A 17,704-nucleotide genomic window follows, 5' to 3' on the forward strand; every position below is an offset into this window, starting at 1 on the left:
GTTTTTATTTCTCCACTGGTTTTCCGTGGGTCGAATCCGATTTTACTTGTTACATTAGCTCTCTGAATACCAAGCCATGGAACAAACAAACATACGCCAATAGATGTAATGTCGAGAAACCTTATTTTCTAAAAATACATTTTATTGCTTTTTTTTTCATTTTTTTTTAACTGAGCCAAGCTTATTTCACTTACCAGGAAATTTAAAGTCTAGAAGTTGTGTGACTCATGCGCGGTTTGCGAAATCTTGAAAGAGCCGTTGCCATTTCAGATTTCCTTTGCATTATAATTGTCCTAAAGAAAAATTGGTAAATTGCAAGGGCGGATTCCGAACCGAAGTTTCGAGGGGGGGTAAGATTAAGGATCCAGGCTAAATGTAGGGCATTTACGCTCTGTTGGAAGAGAAGTGAAATAGTCCCCACAAAATCGTCCTTTTCTCATTAATTTTCCAGAACAAATTACGCCTTTTTGAGGGATCATGGCCTCCGTTGACCCTCTTGAATCCACCTTTGATTAGTTCTCATCAGTTTGTTCTCGAAGAATTTCAGTCATGATCTTTGAAATGGGGCCGACGAGCGACGACACACATGTATGTATCGACTAGGCATTTTTTTCTAGGACGGCACATTCGAGAGCAACGTGAGAATACAGTTTGCTATGGTGTGGTGAAAGATGGACCTAACGTAATAAAAAGCACGACAAAAGTCTATCAAACCAACGACACAATGGATTTTCAATTGTATTCGTAAGCTAAGTACTGATCAAATCTTTTAATAATTTTTTTCGACGGTCTCCTGTGAAGTGTGTATTTGTTTTTTTAAATCGAACTTCTCTATTCATAATGCAATATCCTGAATCTCAAGCTCTTCATCTGAATGCTGAAGAGTTCCCAGGTTCATCATGCTTCCATTGTCGTTGTTGTTGACGCAGTTGTTCCCGTTGCCCCGCGGCTCGTCGGTTGCAGCCGTGACATCGATGACTGCCACGGCGTTCTCCTCGTTCAGAGGCCTCACTACCCCTCCCCCCGGCCCGCACCGACAGCACAGGGCGTCCCGCGCCACGCCCCTCCACTGATCCATGTTGGAGCCGTAGATGAGGAGATTGGAGCTGGCTGCCACGTAGACGGCAACGGATGCGGCCACTGACAGGGGGTCTGTCAGGTCAGAGGGGATGTGGGGCACGTGGGTCTGATCGTCCCCCAGGTGGATCATGACGTAGACGTGCTGAGCCCAGAAGATAAAATACGCGACGAAGTTGAGGCAGATTACGGCCGCCACTGCCCGGCACCGTTGCACGGTGTCGTACCGCGCCAAAAAGTTCTCCTTCCTTTGCCGCACTCGCTTCCAGGTGAAGTAGCCGAAGCAAGCGTAGACGATATGGTGACCAGCGAAGATGATAACCAAGATGCTGCCGAAGTACATGGAGTGGTACTTCTCGCCTGCCGGCCACTGGTAGCCACACGTTGGCCGGCGGAGTGGCGAGTCTCCTGCCGGCCATAATACAGTCCAACCCGCTGCTGTAACGGGAAGAGCCAGCAAGAGGCAGTAAACCCAGGTAGCAGCGATGTGATGACGGGCCCTGGTGACGGAGCGGTCCAGGTCGTCTCCCGGCCTGATGACGGCCGTCAGTCTGTCGTATGCCAAGACGAAGATTATGTTGGCATTGATGATCATGCAGAGCGTTTCTACGGTCACGACAGACTTGCACAGCCATCCGTTGAAGGGATAGCCGTCCTCTCCGCTCAGAATCTGCAGTAGACGAAGTGGGAATGGCAGAAGGGACATGAAATCGACTGCTGCCTTGTGGGTCATCAAAAGATTGGTCGATGTGCGCATTATCGGTCTGCGGACGTAGAAGATGATTGAAGCTGCGTTTGTCACTATCCCCAAGGTTCCAAGTACGGCCGTAGAGGCGGCCAGAACGACCATAGACACATCAAGATGAGCTGACATGTCCGGAAGAAATGGCTTGCGAAATTCGGTGCCAAAAATATCGTGTCCCTCTTCGTAGATGGTCTACCTTTGCCTCATTGAAAGTTTTCTGAAAGCACTGGAAGGCTTCTTTGACTATTATAAAGGACTTCTGTGTTACGCCACTATGTCTCTGCCGCTGTCATGCAGACTAATGGTTTTGCAGTGCATTGGAGATTATATACGCACTAAAAAGCTCCAATTTACCTCCATCCGAAAAATCATTTCCCCGGGGACTTTGTGGAGAAAGATGTTTAAATATTCATCGTGATGAATTTTACAAAACAGCCCCCTGAAGGATGGGATCCGTCATCCAATCACAATTAAGAGACCTTGGGTTATACGCTCCAGTTGGATCAGCCAAATAGCATGCGTACTTCTTCCGATGTGTTTCCCCCGTATAGTCAACCTTGTCTGTTAGGTCTAATTGGCTGGTTCGTCCATTTGCAGAGCTTTTTATTTATTATTAAGTCAGCAACTCTGATCATATTTGGAAAGCAAACACGATTACACACTAGATGGTTTCCAGTGTGATTTTTTTCAGCTGGTGGGCCTACAAAATCAACGTGCATGCATGATAAAACAAAACTGCGTGTTTTCAGTATCGTTACCTTTAAGCAAGATATGTACATTGTATTCATTATGGTGTGATTCAGTGGCGTAACTATAGGGCTACATTTCCAGGAGCACTCGGGGGTGCACACATTCATTTTCACAGGGGCACCACAAGAAAATAAGCTGCAGCTGCATTTCAACGGAGATTATTCACAGACTTCAAATGGGGAAGGGGGCACCCATGGGGCATGGACATTCGCGGGGGGAGCGACCCCCATTTTGATGCTTGAATTTTGAAAAGAAAACCAATTGCATGGGGTAAATCCGTCCACGGGAGCAACTTAAGGCATGGAGGTGCTTAAGGCAACAAGGCCGCGTTGGCAAAATGTGCTTTCGAAATGGGGTCAACAGATGTCTTGGATAGAAATGAATTATTCGAATGAAAGGTGTGTGTTTTCCACTATGCTATGCCTACATCTGTCGCGTATTTCATCATCAACTTCGACAGGAATACTGGTGAAACTACTCAATAAACAGTATTGTGACAAAATGTGCTGGCAACTTTAACCCCCTCAAAGAGCCAGGTTATTTTTACCCAATCTCACAGCCGGGGGCGGATTCCGCCTCCAAGAACTCGGCTGTGCACATCCGATTTGTTAAGACTTCGCATGCATATACCAACACTCCTTATCATTACAAAAATGAAGCTTGAACTCAATCAGACATAACATTATGTTGTTACGGTCATTTGAAGTTCATGGCTACATTCGTGCCAGTATACGCGTGTATCATAGCACCGCAGTTGAAAATTAAAAGTATACATTTTTGGCTGACCCGTCTCGGAAAAATGCACGCTGCGTAAGAACAGTAAGTTCGATTTTTGCAAAAATGGTGTCAAAATGACTGCAAATAGTTACTCTATAAATTACTAAAGGTTTAAGTTCTGAAATAAAATGCTCTGTGGAGATACCGGAAAAAAACGTCGGGGTGGGTGGATTCCGCCCCATGCTCTTTTGGGGTCGAATTGGGACACCCACCAGTTAACACCCACCAGATCACAGCCTTTTTAAATTAGCCGCCAAATCATCATAGTAGATACTAGTTACATCTTGATACCTAAACTATGAGGTCACGGAGGGGCAACAGCAAACAGTTTGAAAGAACCCATTTTTCATCATCAGCGATTGAACACTCTTTTCTCCAAAAACTATTAAAATATAGAACAACATTCATCAGGGCGTCATTTATTCACATTCGTCAGCAGTTTTCACTCATAACTACAACAGCTACATTGCAGTAACCCCTGAAATCAAATTAGTTTCCACTCTTCTAAAGGCCTCCTTGTAAATCTCCATAAAGTGGCGAATTCAGGAGGAATTTCTACCGAGTTTAAAGTACTGGGGCCGTGCGTACGGAGACGGAAAGCCGTTAACGAGGGATAGCGCCACCAATTGACCAGGAAAGTTACAAATTCCCATGATGCAATAGGTATTCCATAGCAACTGGAAAGCTCGTGTGTGCAAAGCGAAGTTTCATGACTTTAATGCATCGAACTTATTAGTGCTGAGTTTACGTGAGTTATCGAATCATTTGTAGTATACTTTACAGCCTGTACTTGTTTGTTTGGACTTCAAGGGAAAACCATAACGATGACGACAGGCACCGACGACTATAAAGAGCTGGAGTTATTATCCACAACGGGATTTAATGGTAAGCAGTAGGCCTGCGTGCCTGGTGACTTGTGGTAGGGCCTAGAAATAGTTACGGACGTCAGACATGTCAGCGTGAGGGTCGTAAGGTTTCTGGAAATTTAGTCCCAACGTTAGGCCTAAGTTAGGCCCGAGTTTTAACAGAGTGAGAGTTCTGAACATCAGCCCATAGTAAAGAAACATCAGAAAGGACACTGTGTTGTCACTGTAATAATGTTACCTGTTGTCAGCCAGTATTGTTGTTGAGACTGGTCTAGTAGTAGAGAAGTGACAGTTCTGGATCACACCCCTTTTTCACCGTTTTTATCAAAAACCCTTGTATAGGTATACAACCAAAAAATCTCAGGGAATCTCTTAAAAATCTAAAATTCTAGATTTTGTCACTTTTCCCTGGGTACCTCATCGACCCCCCAAAATAAGGGTGTAAATATTATACATTTGTGTCAAAATCTCTTTTATTTGCCGCTCGAACCTTTTGACCAGCCGGTGCCGCTCGTTCTCACTCGCCCGAAAAAATAAATGGAAGATCAAACTACAAACGTGAATTGTTATTTTTGCAAAGACACGAGTAATTCGGTTGACTAACTTACGGCGTATTGCAACCGCCTTAAATAAATGCTCTTTATATAAAATAGTAGTATAAAAAAAAAACATGTTGAATAAAATTGATAAAAATTTTAGAAATCTATATATAAAAAGAGACATGAGCTATCAACAACATCGACCTATATTAACGAACTTTATTCGATTTAAGAAGGCGTTTTTGGAAGATTTTATTAAACGGTATAAGATCTCATTATCACCACCTAGACGCAAATATCATACACGATTAGAACTAATAAAAGCTATCAGAGAGGATCAAAAACAATTTAGGCATCTCCCGCGTCAGTCATATCGGCAGCTGTTGAAAACGGTACAAAAATATAATATTCCTTATGCAAACAAAGACAGATATGTCAAACAGGACTTTATTGATGCTATTAAAGCTTATACACAACCTCAAGAACTCGAGGAAGTAGACATTAAACGTATATGGCGTTTTAAAGATAATTTTCGTAATTGGGAGTTGATTCCTCGCTTCTATGAAGACGATTTAATACATTTTTTTGATTTTTACAAGCAGTTGATAGAGAAAACAGCGTTAGTCGAACTCAAAGAAATCGGGAGTTATAAATTACAAACACGTCTTAAAGTGCAGTTTAGATTGGAAAAAATTGACGAAACGATTGACTATGGCACCTTTCCCTTTCAGAGTGATCAAGACGTAGTAACGAGTAAAGCCGGCGTTAAAAATGCACTTGCTAAGCAACGCGAAGAACAAATCGAACAGGTGGAGGCTCATACACAAAAAGGCTCGGGTTGGATCTTTGACAAAGTTGTCGCTTTTTATATCAACGTGGTTGAATATAATCCAGTCGGTTCTTCTTACATTCCGTTGCCTAAGGAACTGTTAGACAAAAAAGCAATCATAAATGTTCAAAATAAAGATCAAGAATGTATTCGATGGGCGTTGAGAGCAGCTTTGAAGCTGTATTCAGACGGAGTCAAAAGTCAGCTAGAAACAAATCCAAAATATAAAATAAATAAGGAGCGGCCTTCGACTTATCAGTCAGAAGCAGACAGTCTAAATTTTACAAACATAAGCTTTCCAACACCGATTTCACAAATTCCACGTATCGAATCGCAAAATAACTTGGCGATCAATGTGTTTGGTTACACCAAAAAAGACGGTATTTACATTCTCCACAAAAGCAAGCGTTTAGAAGAACCGATTAATTTACTTTTATTTAACAAGGATGAGAAGAACCATTATTGTTGGATTAAAAACTTTTCTCGGTTGACGGGTGACATCAATAAACACGACGGTAAAAAATACTGGTGTTTCAAGTGCATGACACATTTCCTAACTGAAGAAAAGTTAGCCAGTCACAAAGAAGATTGCCAAGGCTTAAACGTTCCTACATGTAAAGTTGAAATGCCAGCCAAAGGCGAGAATATACTCAAGTTCAAAAATTATAAAAATAAGCAAGACGCGCCTTTTGTCATTTACGCCGATTTTGAGTCTGTTTTAGAAAAATTACCGCCAGCAGACACAAATACGGTTAAAACACAGATTCACAGGCCTTGTGGATACTCGTACGCTGTCGTTAGATGCGATGGAGTTTGTACTAGCCGAAAAACATATAGAGGTCAAGACGCGGCTGTTGATTTTGTAGGGTCACTTTCTCGTGAAACGGAGAATATAAACGAAACGTTTAAAAACAAAGAGCCATTGATTTGGAACGATCAATTACAAAAAATTTACGAAAAATGTAATAGATGTTGGATCTGTGAAAAGTTGATAGATCGAGCAAAAGCAGATGAATCTCACTGTCAATGTGATATTCCAAAACCACCAGAGACAAAAGAAGAAAAAATTGCTTTCTGTCATAAAAATGAAGCTGGGTTCAAAGAGTGGAAATGTTTAGATTGCGAAAAGCCCATCAACAATTTTAGAAAAGTTCGCGATCATTGTCACGTGACGGGGAAGTACCGAGGCCCAGCGCATGCTAGTTGTAATCTCAAGTCAAGAATAGTGCCCGACCAAACACCTATTCCGGTGATCTTACACAACTTGGAGAAATACGATGCGCACTTGATTATGCAGGGTGCTCACGAATTTTACGGGAAATCAATTAAGTTGATCGCTAAAAATACCGAGAACTACATCTCGTTTTCTTTTGGCCAACTCAGATTTTTGGACTCCTTTCATTTTATGGCGGCTTCGCTAGATCGGTTGGTTAAAATTGTTCACCAGATGATTTTAAATTACTTTGTGAAAGGTTTCTAGCGAGTAAAAGCGCAGCGGGTACGAGCATAGCGAGGACGAGTTTACTCTTGAAAAAGGGAATTTACCCCTATGAGTATATAGACTCCTTTGATCGGTTCCAAGAGAGACAACTACCGCCTATAGACGCTTTCTATAGTTCTCTGAAGCAGGGAGGGATAACCGAGCAAGAATACGCTCGTGCAGAGGCAGTATGGGAAGCCTTTGGCTGTCAAAACTTGGGGGACTACCACGACCTATATGTGGAAACGGACGTGCTATTGTTAGCGGGTGTATTTGAAAACGTTCGGAAGGTATGCAAGAAGAACTACGGCCTTGACCCGGCCAACTATTATACGGTGCCAGGCCTTTCGTGGGACGCCCTCTTAAAGCATTCGGGTATACAATTGGAACTATTGACAGACATTGACAAGCACTTGTTCTTTGAAAGGGCAAAAAGAGGTGGTATTTCGAGCGTGGGTGCAAAGCGATATGCAAAGGCAAATAGCCCAGAACTACCCGACTACGACCCCGATAAGCCGGAGTCACAGATCATGTACCTAGACGCAAATAATCTATACGGCTGGGCGATGAGCAAATATCTGCCCGTAGGGGAATTTACCTGGGAAACAGACTTAGCAAAATTTAATTACTATTACATCCAAGAGTTGCGACTAACTGACGACTACGGTTACATGTTTGAGATTTCTTTAGATTACCCGGAACGTCACCATGACAAACACAATGACTTTCCACTTGCACCTGAGAATATCACGGTACCAAACGAATGGTTTTCTAGCTATCAACAAAATTTAATTGGTAATGGCGAGCAAGTAACCTCGGTAGACAAATTAGTATGCACTCTCAGCACTAAACAAAAATACGTGGTTCACTATCGTACATTACAAAAATATCTCAAACTAGGGTTGTGGATCAAACAAGTTCACCGGGTACTGCGTTTTCGCCAAAAACCGTGGATGAAAAGCTACATCGATAAAAACACAAAATTGCGCAAGAAAGCAAAAAATGATTTTGAGAAAGACTTTTTCAAATTGATGAACAATTCGGTATTTGGCAAGACGATGGAAAATGTTAGACATCGAATTGACGGCCACCTCCTAAGGGACGAACAAGACGCCGCCAAATACAAAAAATTAACTTATAAACCGAATTATAAATCGACGGTGCCATTTGAGGACTGTGAGCTTTCGTTTGTGGAGATGTACCGAACCAAAACAAAATTAAATAAGCCAATCTATTGCGGTGTAAGTATTCTCGATATCTCAAAAACGTTAATGTACGATTTCTACTACAACGAACTAAAATCAACTTTTGGTGAAAAAGTAAACCTACTTTATACGGACACTGATTCTCTATTAGTTCAAATCGAGCAAAGCTCTGACGATTTAACTGGTTACCTAAACAAAAAGCGCCATTTGTTTGACTTTAGTAATTATCCACCGGGTCATCCGCTTTACAGCGTCAAAAATAAAAAAGTCATAGGTAAAATGAAAGACGAGTTTGGCGGTAAAACAATTTTAGAAGCCGTTTGTATCAGACCAAAAATGTATTCGATCTTAACTACTGATCAAAAGCGAGCGCCAGCGAGCTACGAGCAAAGCGAGTACTTTTCTTTAAAGAAGGCGAAAGGGGTCTCCAAGGTAGTAACCGAGAAACGATTGACCCACGAGATGTATAAAAGATGCCTATTTGAAAGGGTTTCTCATTTCAATAAACAACAGCTATTTAGATCGGATAAACATCGGGTGTTCACCATTTCACAAAATAAACTTAGTTTGTCGCCGTTGGACACAAAGCGTTACATATTGCCGAACGGAATCGATACGTTAGCTTACGGGCATAAGCGAGCTACGAGCTAATCAGGCGGTAATTCGGTATCCTCGGGTACTACCTGAAGTTCCTCTTTGACGAAACTCCTATTTGGTCCGTTTAAAAGGTAGTATAAAGTTGGGCCCGTTTTGACCCTCTTGCCTTTCACTCGTTTAGATTGACTGGTGCGCTTTTCAATTTGATAGACGTCCACGGACCAGATCGGATCTGTCGCCCTTCTGACGGTGCCGCCCTCTTGCTCGCCCGGGTAATAGAGGTACCTGACGACTGCGTCTGGAGGAAGTTCTCTTTGGGTAATACTCGCTTTGCTCGTAGCTCGCTGGCGCTCGCTTACAGGCGTACTCGGTTCTTGATTCACTCGCTTTGATTTTATAGCTTCTGCAGGAACGGTATCGATTAAATGCGTTTTTTCCTCGTTTAACGATTTCACGACCTGTGACAAACGCTCTACCCATTCCACGTTACGCACACCCACGTTTAACATTTCTTGAGCGTATTGGTGGCCGAATAACCTTTCGGCTAAAGTGCGGTTAAACCTTTCCACGATTCGTTGAGATCTGTGTACCCCAGGTTCACCCACTTGAATTTGTACTTTATTTTTTGTCATTAACTTTTTAAACTCGCCTTTGAATTCAGATCCCGAGTCTACCATTACGAATTTGGGCCAGGTTAGAACGTTTTCCACTCGCTCGTAAATTTTCTTTATTGCTTCACTCACTTGTTCGGCGGTTTTACTGGTCAACGGTTCTGCTTCTTTATACCGCGAACCCACGTCTACCACGGTTAAAGCGTACTTAAATGTTTTTCTTTTAACTCGGTCCCAGGGTAAATAAAGTATGTCCATTTGATGCGCGTAATTAGGTTCAACCGATTCTGATTGCAACATTGTAGGTCTGGGTACGTAATGTGGTGCGGGTAAATATATTTGCCAAACGGCCTGCTTTTTTAGCCACTTCCTAATAACTGATTTGTCTGCACCGGTCTTTTCGTGGAGACGATCCACCGCGCTTTCTCCTCGCCAGTAGCCCTGTGGACTGTAAAATAGTTTTTTAAAAGTTTGGTCCATTTTAAAAATACTAGTTTTTAAAGTTAAGCGTATGAGCTACGAGCTGAGCGAGTACCGGTAAGCCAACAATCCGACAATCGCAGTTCCACCTAAAATCCAAACCAACTCGCGGGTTTTTTGGTCTTCTGAAGGCTCGTAAAAATCGGACAACCTAGGTTCTGGCGGTAACGGGATAATATTCTTACCGGTTAATTCTGAATAAGCCCGCAACGCTTCGTCCACGTTTACAAATGTTTGCTGACTCGCGCGTTCTTGTCGCATTCGTTCGTTCAAAAAGTCTAGCATGTGTACGCGTTTTTGTTCCCACTCTTGTTTTGCTTGCGCCAGTTGCTCTAACGCGAGGTCGTGACGCTTTCGTTCTTTGTCGACTTTACTTTTTGATAAACTGCTGAATAAAAAATTAGATCCTGTAAATGCCAAGGCGTTTACTATCGCTCCTCCAACCATCATCAATGCACTAGCCATTTTAAAATAAGGTTAAATTAAATATGGATAACGAAATTAAAGATAAATTAATCGAGATTCAAACCGACCAAACAGAGATTCAGCAGATGCTGGGTGATATGCGCGCCGATATAGATCACATCGGTGATATGGTTTCAGAGTCCCAAAGTGAAAAATACGAAGATCTGTTTTTTACAGCGGGTTTAACGTTAGTCGTGTTTTCTTTTCTTTTTAAAATGATAAAATAAGAATCGTAAATAAGAATAGTATTAATAAAACTACTATATATTAAAAGTAAGATGTACACCAAAAAGCTTAACCCTAGTCGCAGACTTAAAGTTCCTCGCGCGATCAAAGGCGAGCGGCGCGAAGTAACCATTACGCACAACCCGAGTACCGTAGACGCGCGCCACACGTTAAATGTAAAATTCCCCGCTTTAGGCACTGATGACGTCATTGTACCCGGCACGGCAAAGTTGGCTTTTAAACTCGACCTCGACGGCGCCTCAGACGACAACCGGACGGTTTATAACAACGTGGCGAGAAACCTGGTGTCAGAAATAAATATATCCCTCCAGGGAAACAAGATCGTAAGCTACCGGGATGCGGACGTATTTCACAATTTCAAGGACAATTGGCTACCCCCGTCGCAGACTAAAAATATGGCGTATTTTGGACTAGAGAAAGAAAATATAGCTAAGTTACGTCTAGGGGCTGACGATGCTAATGACGCTGCAAACGACGGTAAAGACAAGGCAATTGCCGACGCTTTTAAAAACAGGTACGCGATTCCACTAGACACGCCGATGTTGACGGACCATACCCCATTCTATCCTTCGTGGTTTAAAGAGCCTCTGACGTATCAACTAACTTTTAACGGGCACGACAAAGTGGTTAATTCGTCAGATACCGCCGCGGAGTACTCCATTTCAGATCTTACCTTGGAATACGAAGTCGTTACTAATCGAGAATTGGCGCAAACCTTGAGAAATAAGAAGACGATGTATTATCTATTTGACCGTATTCACTCGTGGAAGAAGCAAGCGGTAAACAAGAGTGATACGCTATGGAACATTAGCATAGACCAGAGTATTAAAAGTCTAAAAGGAATTTTGATCCTGTTTAAAGACCCGACGACCCGCAACCCGCAAAAATTTTATAATCCACACATTACAAAGACGATTGTGACAGTTGAAGGTAGACCTAATCAATTGTACTCGCAGGGTTTGTTTGAGTATCAACATTGGAATGAAGTTACAAAGTATTTCGGAGACTCGGATAAAGAATTGGCTAGAGGGGTCGTCTCGGACTTATCCTTGTTGGGAGTAGATATGGCCGACTACCTAAAAGATAAATATGGTTTGTGGCTCGACTTCAGAAGTTCCGACGACAATTCTGCTCACGGATCGGGCAGACCTCTCGGTGGAGGAGGAGACATATCTATACAGATGGAACGAACGGCCGAGACCGCGGGACCGTTGACGATGTACGTGTTCCTGGTGATGGACTCTCAACTCACGGTGGAAGACGGGAACTTTAAAAATCTTGTTTATTAAAAATGAACGACCGAGCGAGTTATGAAAGAAGTGAGAACGACCGGAGGGAGTACGAGCGTAGCGAGAACCAGATGTTTAAGAATCCCCACTGCGCCTTGATCGTGGGCAAGACGGGGTCGGGTAAGACTAACTGGATCTTAAATCTTTTAGAGACAGAATACCGATTCACCTTTGAAGCTATCGTGATCATATGCCCGACGCTATTTAAGAATAAAACGTATTTAGAACGACTGTGGGTGTACACCGATGAAAATGTCTATCTTTGTGACCTGGATCGAGAAAGACTAGAATTAAATGAGGCGATAGAACTTTATCAGAGAGTATTCGATGGTGTAAATACATTATTTATTATCGACGATTGCGCGGCAGATCAATTTATCAAGTATCGTAAGAAGTCTAAGAGTGGTTCAGTTTGCGCGTTGTCAAAAATGGCCTTTAGCGGTAGACATTACCTCCATTCGTGTTGGCTACTCACGCAAAAGTACAATTCAGTTTTAAAAGATTTTCGCGAGAATACCGCCTGGACCGCAATTTTTCATTGTAAAGATCGTAATTCATTTGATCAGTGTCTGGACGAGAACGACATTGTACCAGATGAAAAGAGAGGGGAAATTAAAAGGCATCTACGCACCGTGAGATTTAGTAAGTTGGTGTTAAATACCGAATCACCCGCAAGTTACTCAGTCCAGTTGTAAATAAATAATAGGTATGTTATTAATTTGCTTTACTTTGTTGATTAACTAGTTACGCCAGCTGTGCTATAATAAAATTTAATTTAGTTATAGTAAATAGATAACAATGCTACAATACGTTCAACTAGTTATTCAATTAGTTATTGCGGTTAACCTGACCTACTACACCTACGAGTACATACGACTAAAGTATACTTACAACAAATTTAAAGAGTACTTATTATTAAAATGGACGACATAAAAAGCATATTCACCGAGCGAAGCGAAGCGAGCAGCGAAGCAATCAGCTCAACCTCAAACGTAAAAGACCGCCTCTGTGCGATAGTTGCCTCGGGTGAAAGCAAGAAGTATCTCGGAAAAGAATACACGATAAAAGAAATTGAAGCTCTGCCACCAAAAGAACAAGAAAAACTGTTTAACCTCTACGAAGTTAAGTTTGGCAAAGAAATTGTCAAAACCCTTGGTCACTCGATTTTGAGCCTCTACTCTCGTCTACTAGGAATAGCCACCCCGATCGATCTACTCGGATTCAACGTCAACTTAAAGTCCGAAGAAGCGCTTACTAAAGATCTCAACAACGATCCGATTATCAGTCAAACTATGGGTCATTTGCTTACAGAGGTCTGTTATAAATATGGAGTTTATCTTTCTCCACTTACAACAATGCTGATTACAACAAAACACCTGGAGTTTAACAAAAGTTCTGTTATTATAAAAGAGGATGTCAACAAACGAAGTGAACCCAACAGAAGCGAGCAACAACGAAGCGAACTCGAGCAACCAAATTCAGACGGTAACTAAGCGAGTAGAACGAGCTAAAAATCCAAAGCGTGTAGAACAAGGTAAAAAATTGGCCGAACATAACAAAAAGATGAAGCAACAACTCGTTAAGATGAAATTAGCGGACGAAGCTAACGGTGAAGAGAGTAACCAAAATAAGATCTATCAAACGGTTACAGAGAACAGAAGCCTGATACTCGGTTCGTTGGGGGTTGCGGGGGTTGTGGTTCTCTACTTAATTTGGAGAAACAAGTCGACCAGTTCACGACAAATTAGCGTTCAACCAAAGCAAAGCTCGACTAAAGAACCAATTTTAGATATGGAATAAAAGTTCCTTATTATTAAATATGAGTAACGCTAAATCAATCGACGTAAACGGAATCGCCAATACGGTTTATCACGGCGCAGTTGTTTCAGGAATCTCACTCGGATACGCCATGCTGTCGAGTAAGCTATTTAAAATTAAACCACCGGATTTCAATAAGTTGTCCGCCGAAGACGCATTAAAATTAACCGCTTTGTCCAGCGGTGCACTCTTTACCCAAGGTTGGTTGGTGGCGCAGGGTATCCTACCCGCTAGCCTACCCACCGCTTAAAAACTTATTATTATAAAAGAAATGGCAACGGGAGGATACGACGAGGACATACCTCTATTAGATGAAAATCAAGATCGAGGTAACTTAGAATTTAACGATGCCTATTACACAACGGTCCCTATAAACGATGACTATTTTGAAGATCAACTTGCAAATATAAATCCTCCCACAATAAGACCGGGGGCGAGCACCGAAGAAACCATCAGTCAACTAAAAGCGCAGAATGATGAAAATTATGAGATTATTCGTGAAGAAAATGTAAATAAATTTTATGATTACTTTAGCCTTAGAGAAGACAAACCACCGAGTGGTGGATATATCTATAATAAGTTTTTTTACACCCCTGAAGGTTTATTTTACAAGGGTAAAAAAGGCGATGTTCTGCTAACCAAGAAAGTAACCATAGGAGAAGAAAAAGTTGACCAACCCGTAGAGCTTGATACAATCGTTAGTCGTGCTAAAAATGCTGGCTATACTGAGCGGGGTGAGGCTCAAGCTTTTGTTAGATATGAACTAGGGTTTGGCCACCATGGATTAAATCTAGAAAAAGCTTGGTTACCAAAAGCTAAAGAAGCACGATCAAAATTAAACTCCATTCAACAAGAGAGCATTCCAACGAAACAGCTTCCCAAAACAGCCGACCAAGTAAGTGAAATCATAGAAGACCTCACCCGTGACATAGACGTTCAAACAGAAGGATTAAACTATCGCGAGTTGGTCGCTTTAGATAAATCGTTACAAACGGTAAAAGGAGAATTAATTTTAAATCAAGGTAAATTAGATAAGTTAGACGCAAAAATTCAACAATTTGAAGCCGAGTTAGAAGAAGCGATGTCCGAAGGAGAACGTACAGAACTCCAAGAACAACTAGACAACCTGCGAGTCGAAAGACGGGGTAGATTAGAAGTCATCAATAGAAATACCGATCGATTGTGAAGTCAAATTAATCGAATTAAAGAAACGATTACGGCAGTGATGGATTCGGATTTAACACTACGCGAACGAATTAATATTTTATTTAGAGAACAAGGTATCACAATAGCTAGCATTTTAACGGCTTTTGGTTTAGCGATAAGTACCATCGTTAGTAGTATAGTTGCCAGCGTCAGAGCTGTTGGAACTGGCGGAGCGATCAAACCAACGCCTGAACCAACGCCTGCTCCTCCCTCCAAAGGCGGGGTCACCGATTGGATCAAACGTCAACTGTGGAACCTGGCAAACGTATTAAAGAAACTCGGGTTGAGCGCATTAGGAGCTTTGCCCGGGATCATCGGTAGCATCGTGGGTTGGCTTTTTAATGTAGCGAGTAAAGCGGTTGGATGGGTGGCCGAGCACGTGTGGACCTTGTTTGTGGGCGCGGGTGTTTTGCTTTTGACATACGTGCAAAAGAATGGGTAAAAAGGAAAAAAAATATTCCTTCCTAGATTTAGGAAGGAATATCGCAGCTCGCTTTGTTTAAGTAAAAACCTTATACAACATAAACCCGACAACACCCACTGCAACGACTCCGATGGTCAAGGACAATTTCTCTTCGTTGTGTGTGTCTAAAGGCTTACTAAAAACCGGGTTTACAGTTGGCTTCCTCGGTAACACTTCCGGTTCTAGTTCTTCATTAGTACTCGTACTCGTTCCGTTATTCAAACTCGGTACATACCCAGTTTTCATATCCCCAGTCGCGACTTGTAAATTATTGTTATAACCCTCAAAGACGCCTATCCGTAAGTCCATGTTTGAAGGTATTAGATATAGCCCTGGGGCTAGTACATAATCTAATGGTGTTTTAGCATTTTGTAACATATCTTGAAAACGATCTGTCGACTTTTCTGAATCGGGGTTGGCTGGATTAATTTCTGCTTCTATGATTGTTTTAAATCTTTGTTGCGCGATTAACCCTGTACCATAAGACAAAATACTCACCTTAGTATCAACTTGAGACCCTAATAACGCATAGACATAAGCTCGAATAGATTCATTTACCTTTACCAACCCTATATTTGTCAACTGCGACTTTTTAAGAATGAAGTCCCACCAGGCCAATGTGACCGCGTCCGACTGTGAAATCCAGGTAACCGTATATGTACTCGCGTGACCAGAGCCTTTAGGTGGCTTCGCCCATCCAAATCCCATGTAAGTAGATCCCGCGTATTTACCGTTGGTTATGTGTAAGTCGTGCGCGTCGTAGTTTTTACCCGGAACGGGTACGTATCCATTGTCATAGTAGTAAGCTGTGCCTAATCCGTTCGACAAAGTGTCCCTCGTTTGTTTGTACGATTTATTCGGGTCTACTCCGTATAAAAGACACGTGTCGGCAAACTTCCGTTGGTCGTAATTATTGTGTAACGCGTCAAATACGTCGTCGCTCGGAATGGGCATCACGCAGTCATAAAGTATTTTTCGTACGGTGTAATACACGTGAAAATTAAATAAAGCCGATATGTATGGATTAGGGTCAGACAGCAGATCAAAACCTACACCGCAGGCCGTCGTCGCGCAATAGACCGCAAAATTAAATTGATTTTGGTAAAACGATATCGGCTCGGTAGACCAGCGTTCTACCACTTCATCTGTGGTTACTTTTGGTAGTTTATACGCGCGTGTTAAATTTGGAAACTCAGCTGTAAAGGAATTGTCTTTGTTTACTAAAATATTTAGACTACTAAAATTGCCTCCCATTTATTTAAAAAGAATTTTAAAAATTCTTCACCAGTCTTTTACAGGTGCCGTTGGAATAGTCGCTTTGCTCGCTTCTCGATAAGTGGGTGGGTCGCTATGCTTGTTCTCAACCGACTTTGTAAAACTTATTCGCCAAGTTTTTTCATAAGATCTTTTTTTAAAACCGCCGCTAGCGCTTCTGCTCTTTCGTTGACTCGACGTTCAAATTCTTGCTCGCTGTGAGCTTTGCTCGATTCCAATTTTGTAGACGTACGCGATCTAATCTTTTCTTTCATCTCGTTAAACTTTTTCAGCTCAGATAAAATTAAAACAAATTCTTCCTGGGATATGTCACCGTCTTCAATCGCGTGAGGTACGTATTCTTCGATGGTGTTTAATTTAGCGTCTGCCAACATTCGAATTTGGTCGTGTTTTTTAGTTTTGCGGGTGAGTCTACGAGAGGCGTACTTTAGAACCGCATAAGCGCAAAACGCACCGATGGCAGCGCCTTCCATTACGAGCCCGACGGGGCCAGTGATCACTCCCAAAATGGCGGGAATGCCTACGGCTGCCGATGTGGCACCTAGTGCTTCCACGCCATATTCTACATACCCGAGCACGGTTAAGAGTCGTTTGATCTTTTTATAACTATTTTCCCTCGCGTCGCGTTCTCTTTGGATTTGAGATTTAATTTCTTCGATCTTTCTTAGCCTATAAACCTTTGTCTCCGAGTTTAAATCAGGATATATGTTAGTCGTCATCTTATAATTAAGAGTTTTTAAACGATATTCACCTTGAGCAAAATTCCATCTCCTTCACCGCTTACTAACCTACCTTTGTCGTTTTTTAAAGAAAAGGTGAGTTCGTCTATGTTCCGATCTACGAGCCTTTTACAGGTTGGGTTTACCTCTAAATTGCACAGAGCTGTGTCTCTGGTGCTGAGTACAGTTGAAGACTTCCCGTCATAAAAGTTATAATTTGGATCGAGCTGCTCGCAGTGTATAAACAGATATTTGATACTATCGATG

At 42.0% G+C, this 17,704-nt stretch overlaps 2 protein-coding genes across 2 annotated transcripts in view; one reads left to right on the forward strand and one right to left on the reverse strand.

The window, feature by feature from the left end:
- Nucleotides 1–835: 835 nt before the first annotated feature.
- LOC110973662 (delta-type opioid receptor-like) lies at nt 836–1,951 on the reverse strand. The gene has a single exon (XM_022224649.2). It carries the CDS (start codon nt 1,949–1,951, stop codon nt 836–838), a length of 1,116 nt encoding a protein of 371 aa, XP_022080341.2.
- Nucleotides 1,952–4,006: 2,055 nt separating this feature from the next.
- Nucleotides 4,007–17,704, forward strand: part of LOC110973765 (cilia- and flagella-associated protein 52-like) — a 30,475-nt gene continuing 16,777 nt past the window's right edge. Inside the window, exon 1 of the mRNA XM_022224850.2 lies at nt 4,007–4,234. Coding sequence (XP_022080542.2) covers nt 4,174–4,234 — 61 coding nt within the window. The 5' untranslated portion in view covers nt 4,007–4,173. The remainder of the gene's footprint in view (nt 4,235–17,704) is intronic.

Source organism: Acanthaster planci, linkage group LG07 (assembly GCF_054643075.1).
Source record: "Acanthaster planci isolate LZ-2023a linkage group LG07, COTS_SCS, whole genome shotgun sequence".
In the NCBI taxonomy this organism is placed as follows: domain Eukaryota; kingdom Metazoa; phylum Echinodermata; class Asteroidea; order Valvatida; family Acanthasteridae; genus Acanthaster; species Acanthaster planci.

Coding starts and splice junctions, on each gene's coding strand:
- LOC110973662 (XM_022224649.2), bottom strand. CDS start 1,951: ATGTCAGCTCATCTTGATGTGTCTATGGTCGTTCTGGCCGCCTCTACG.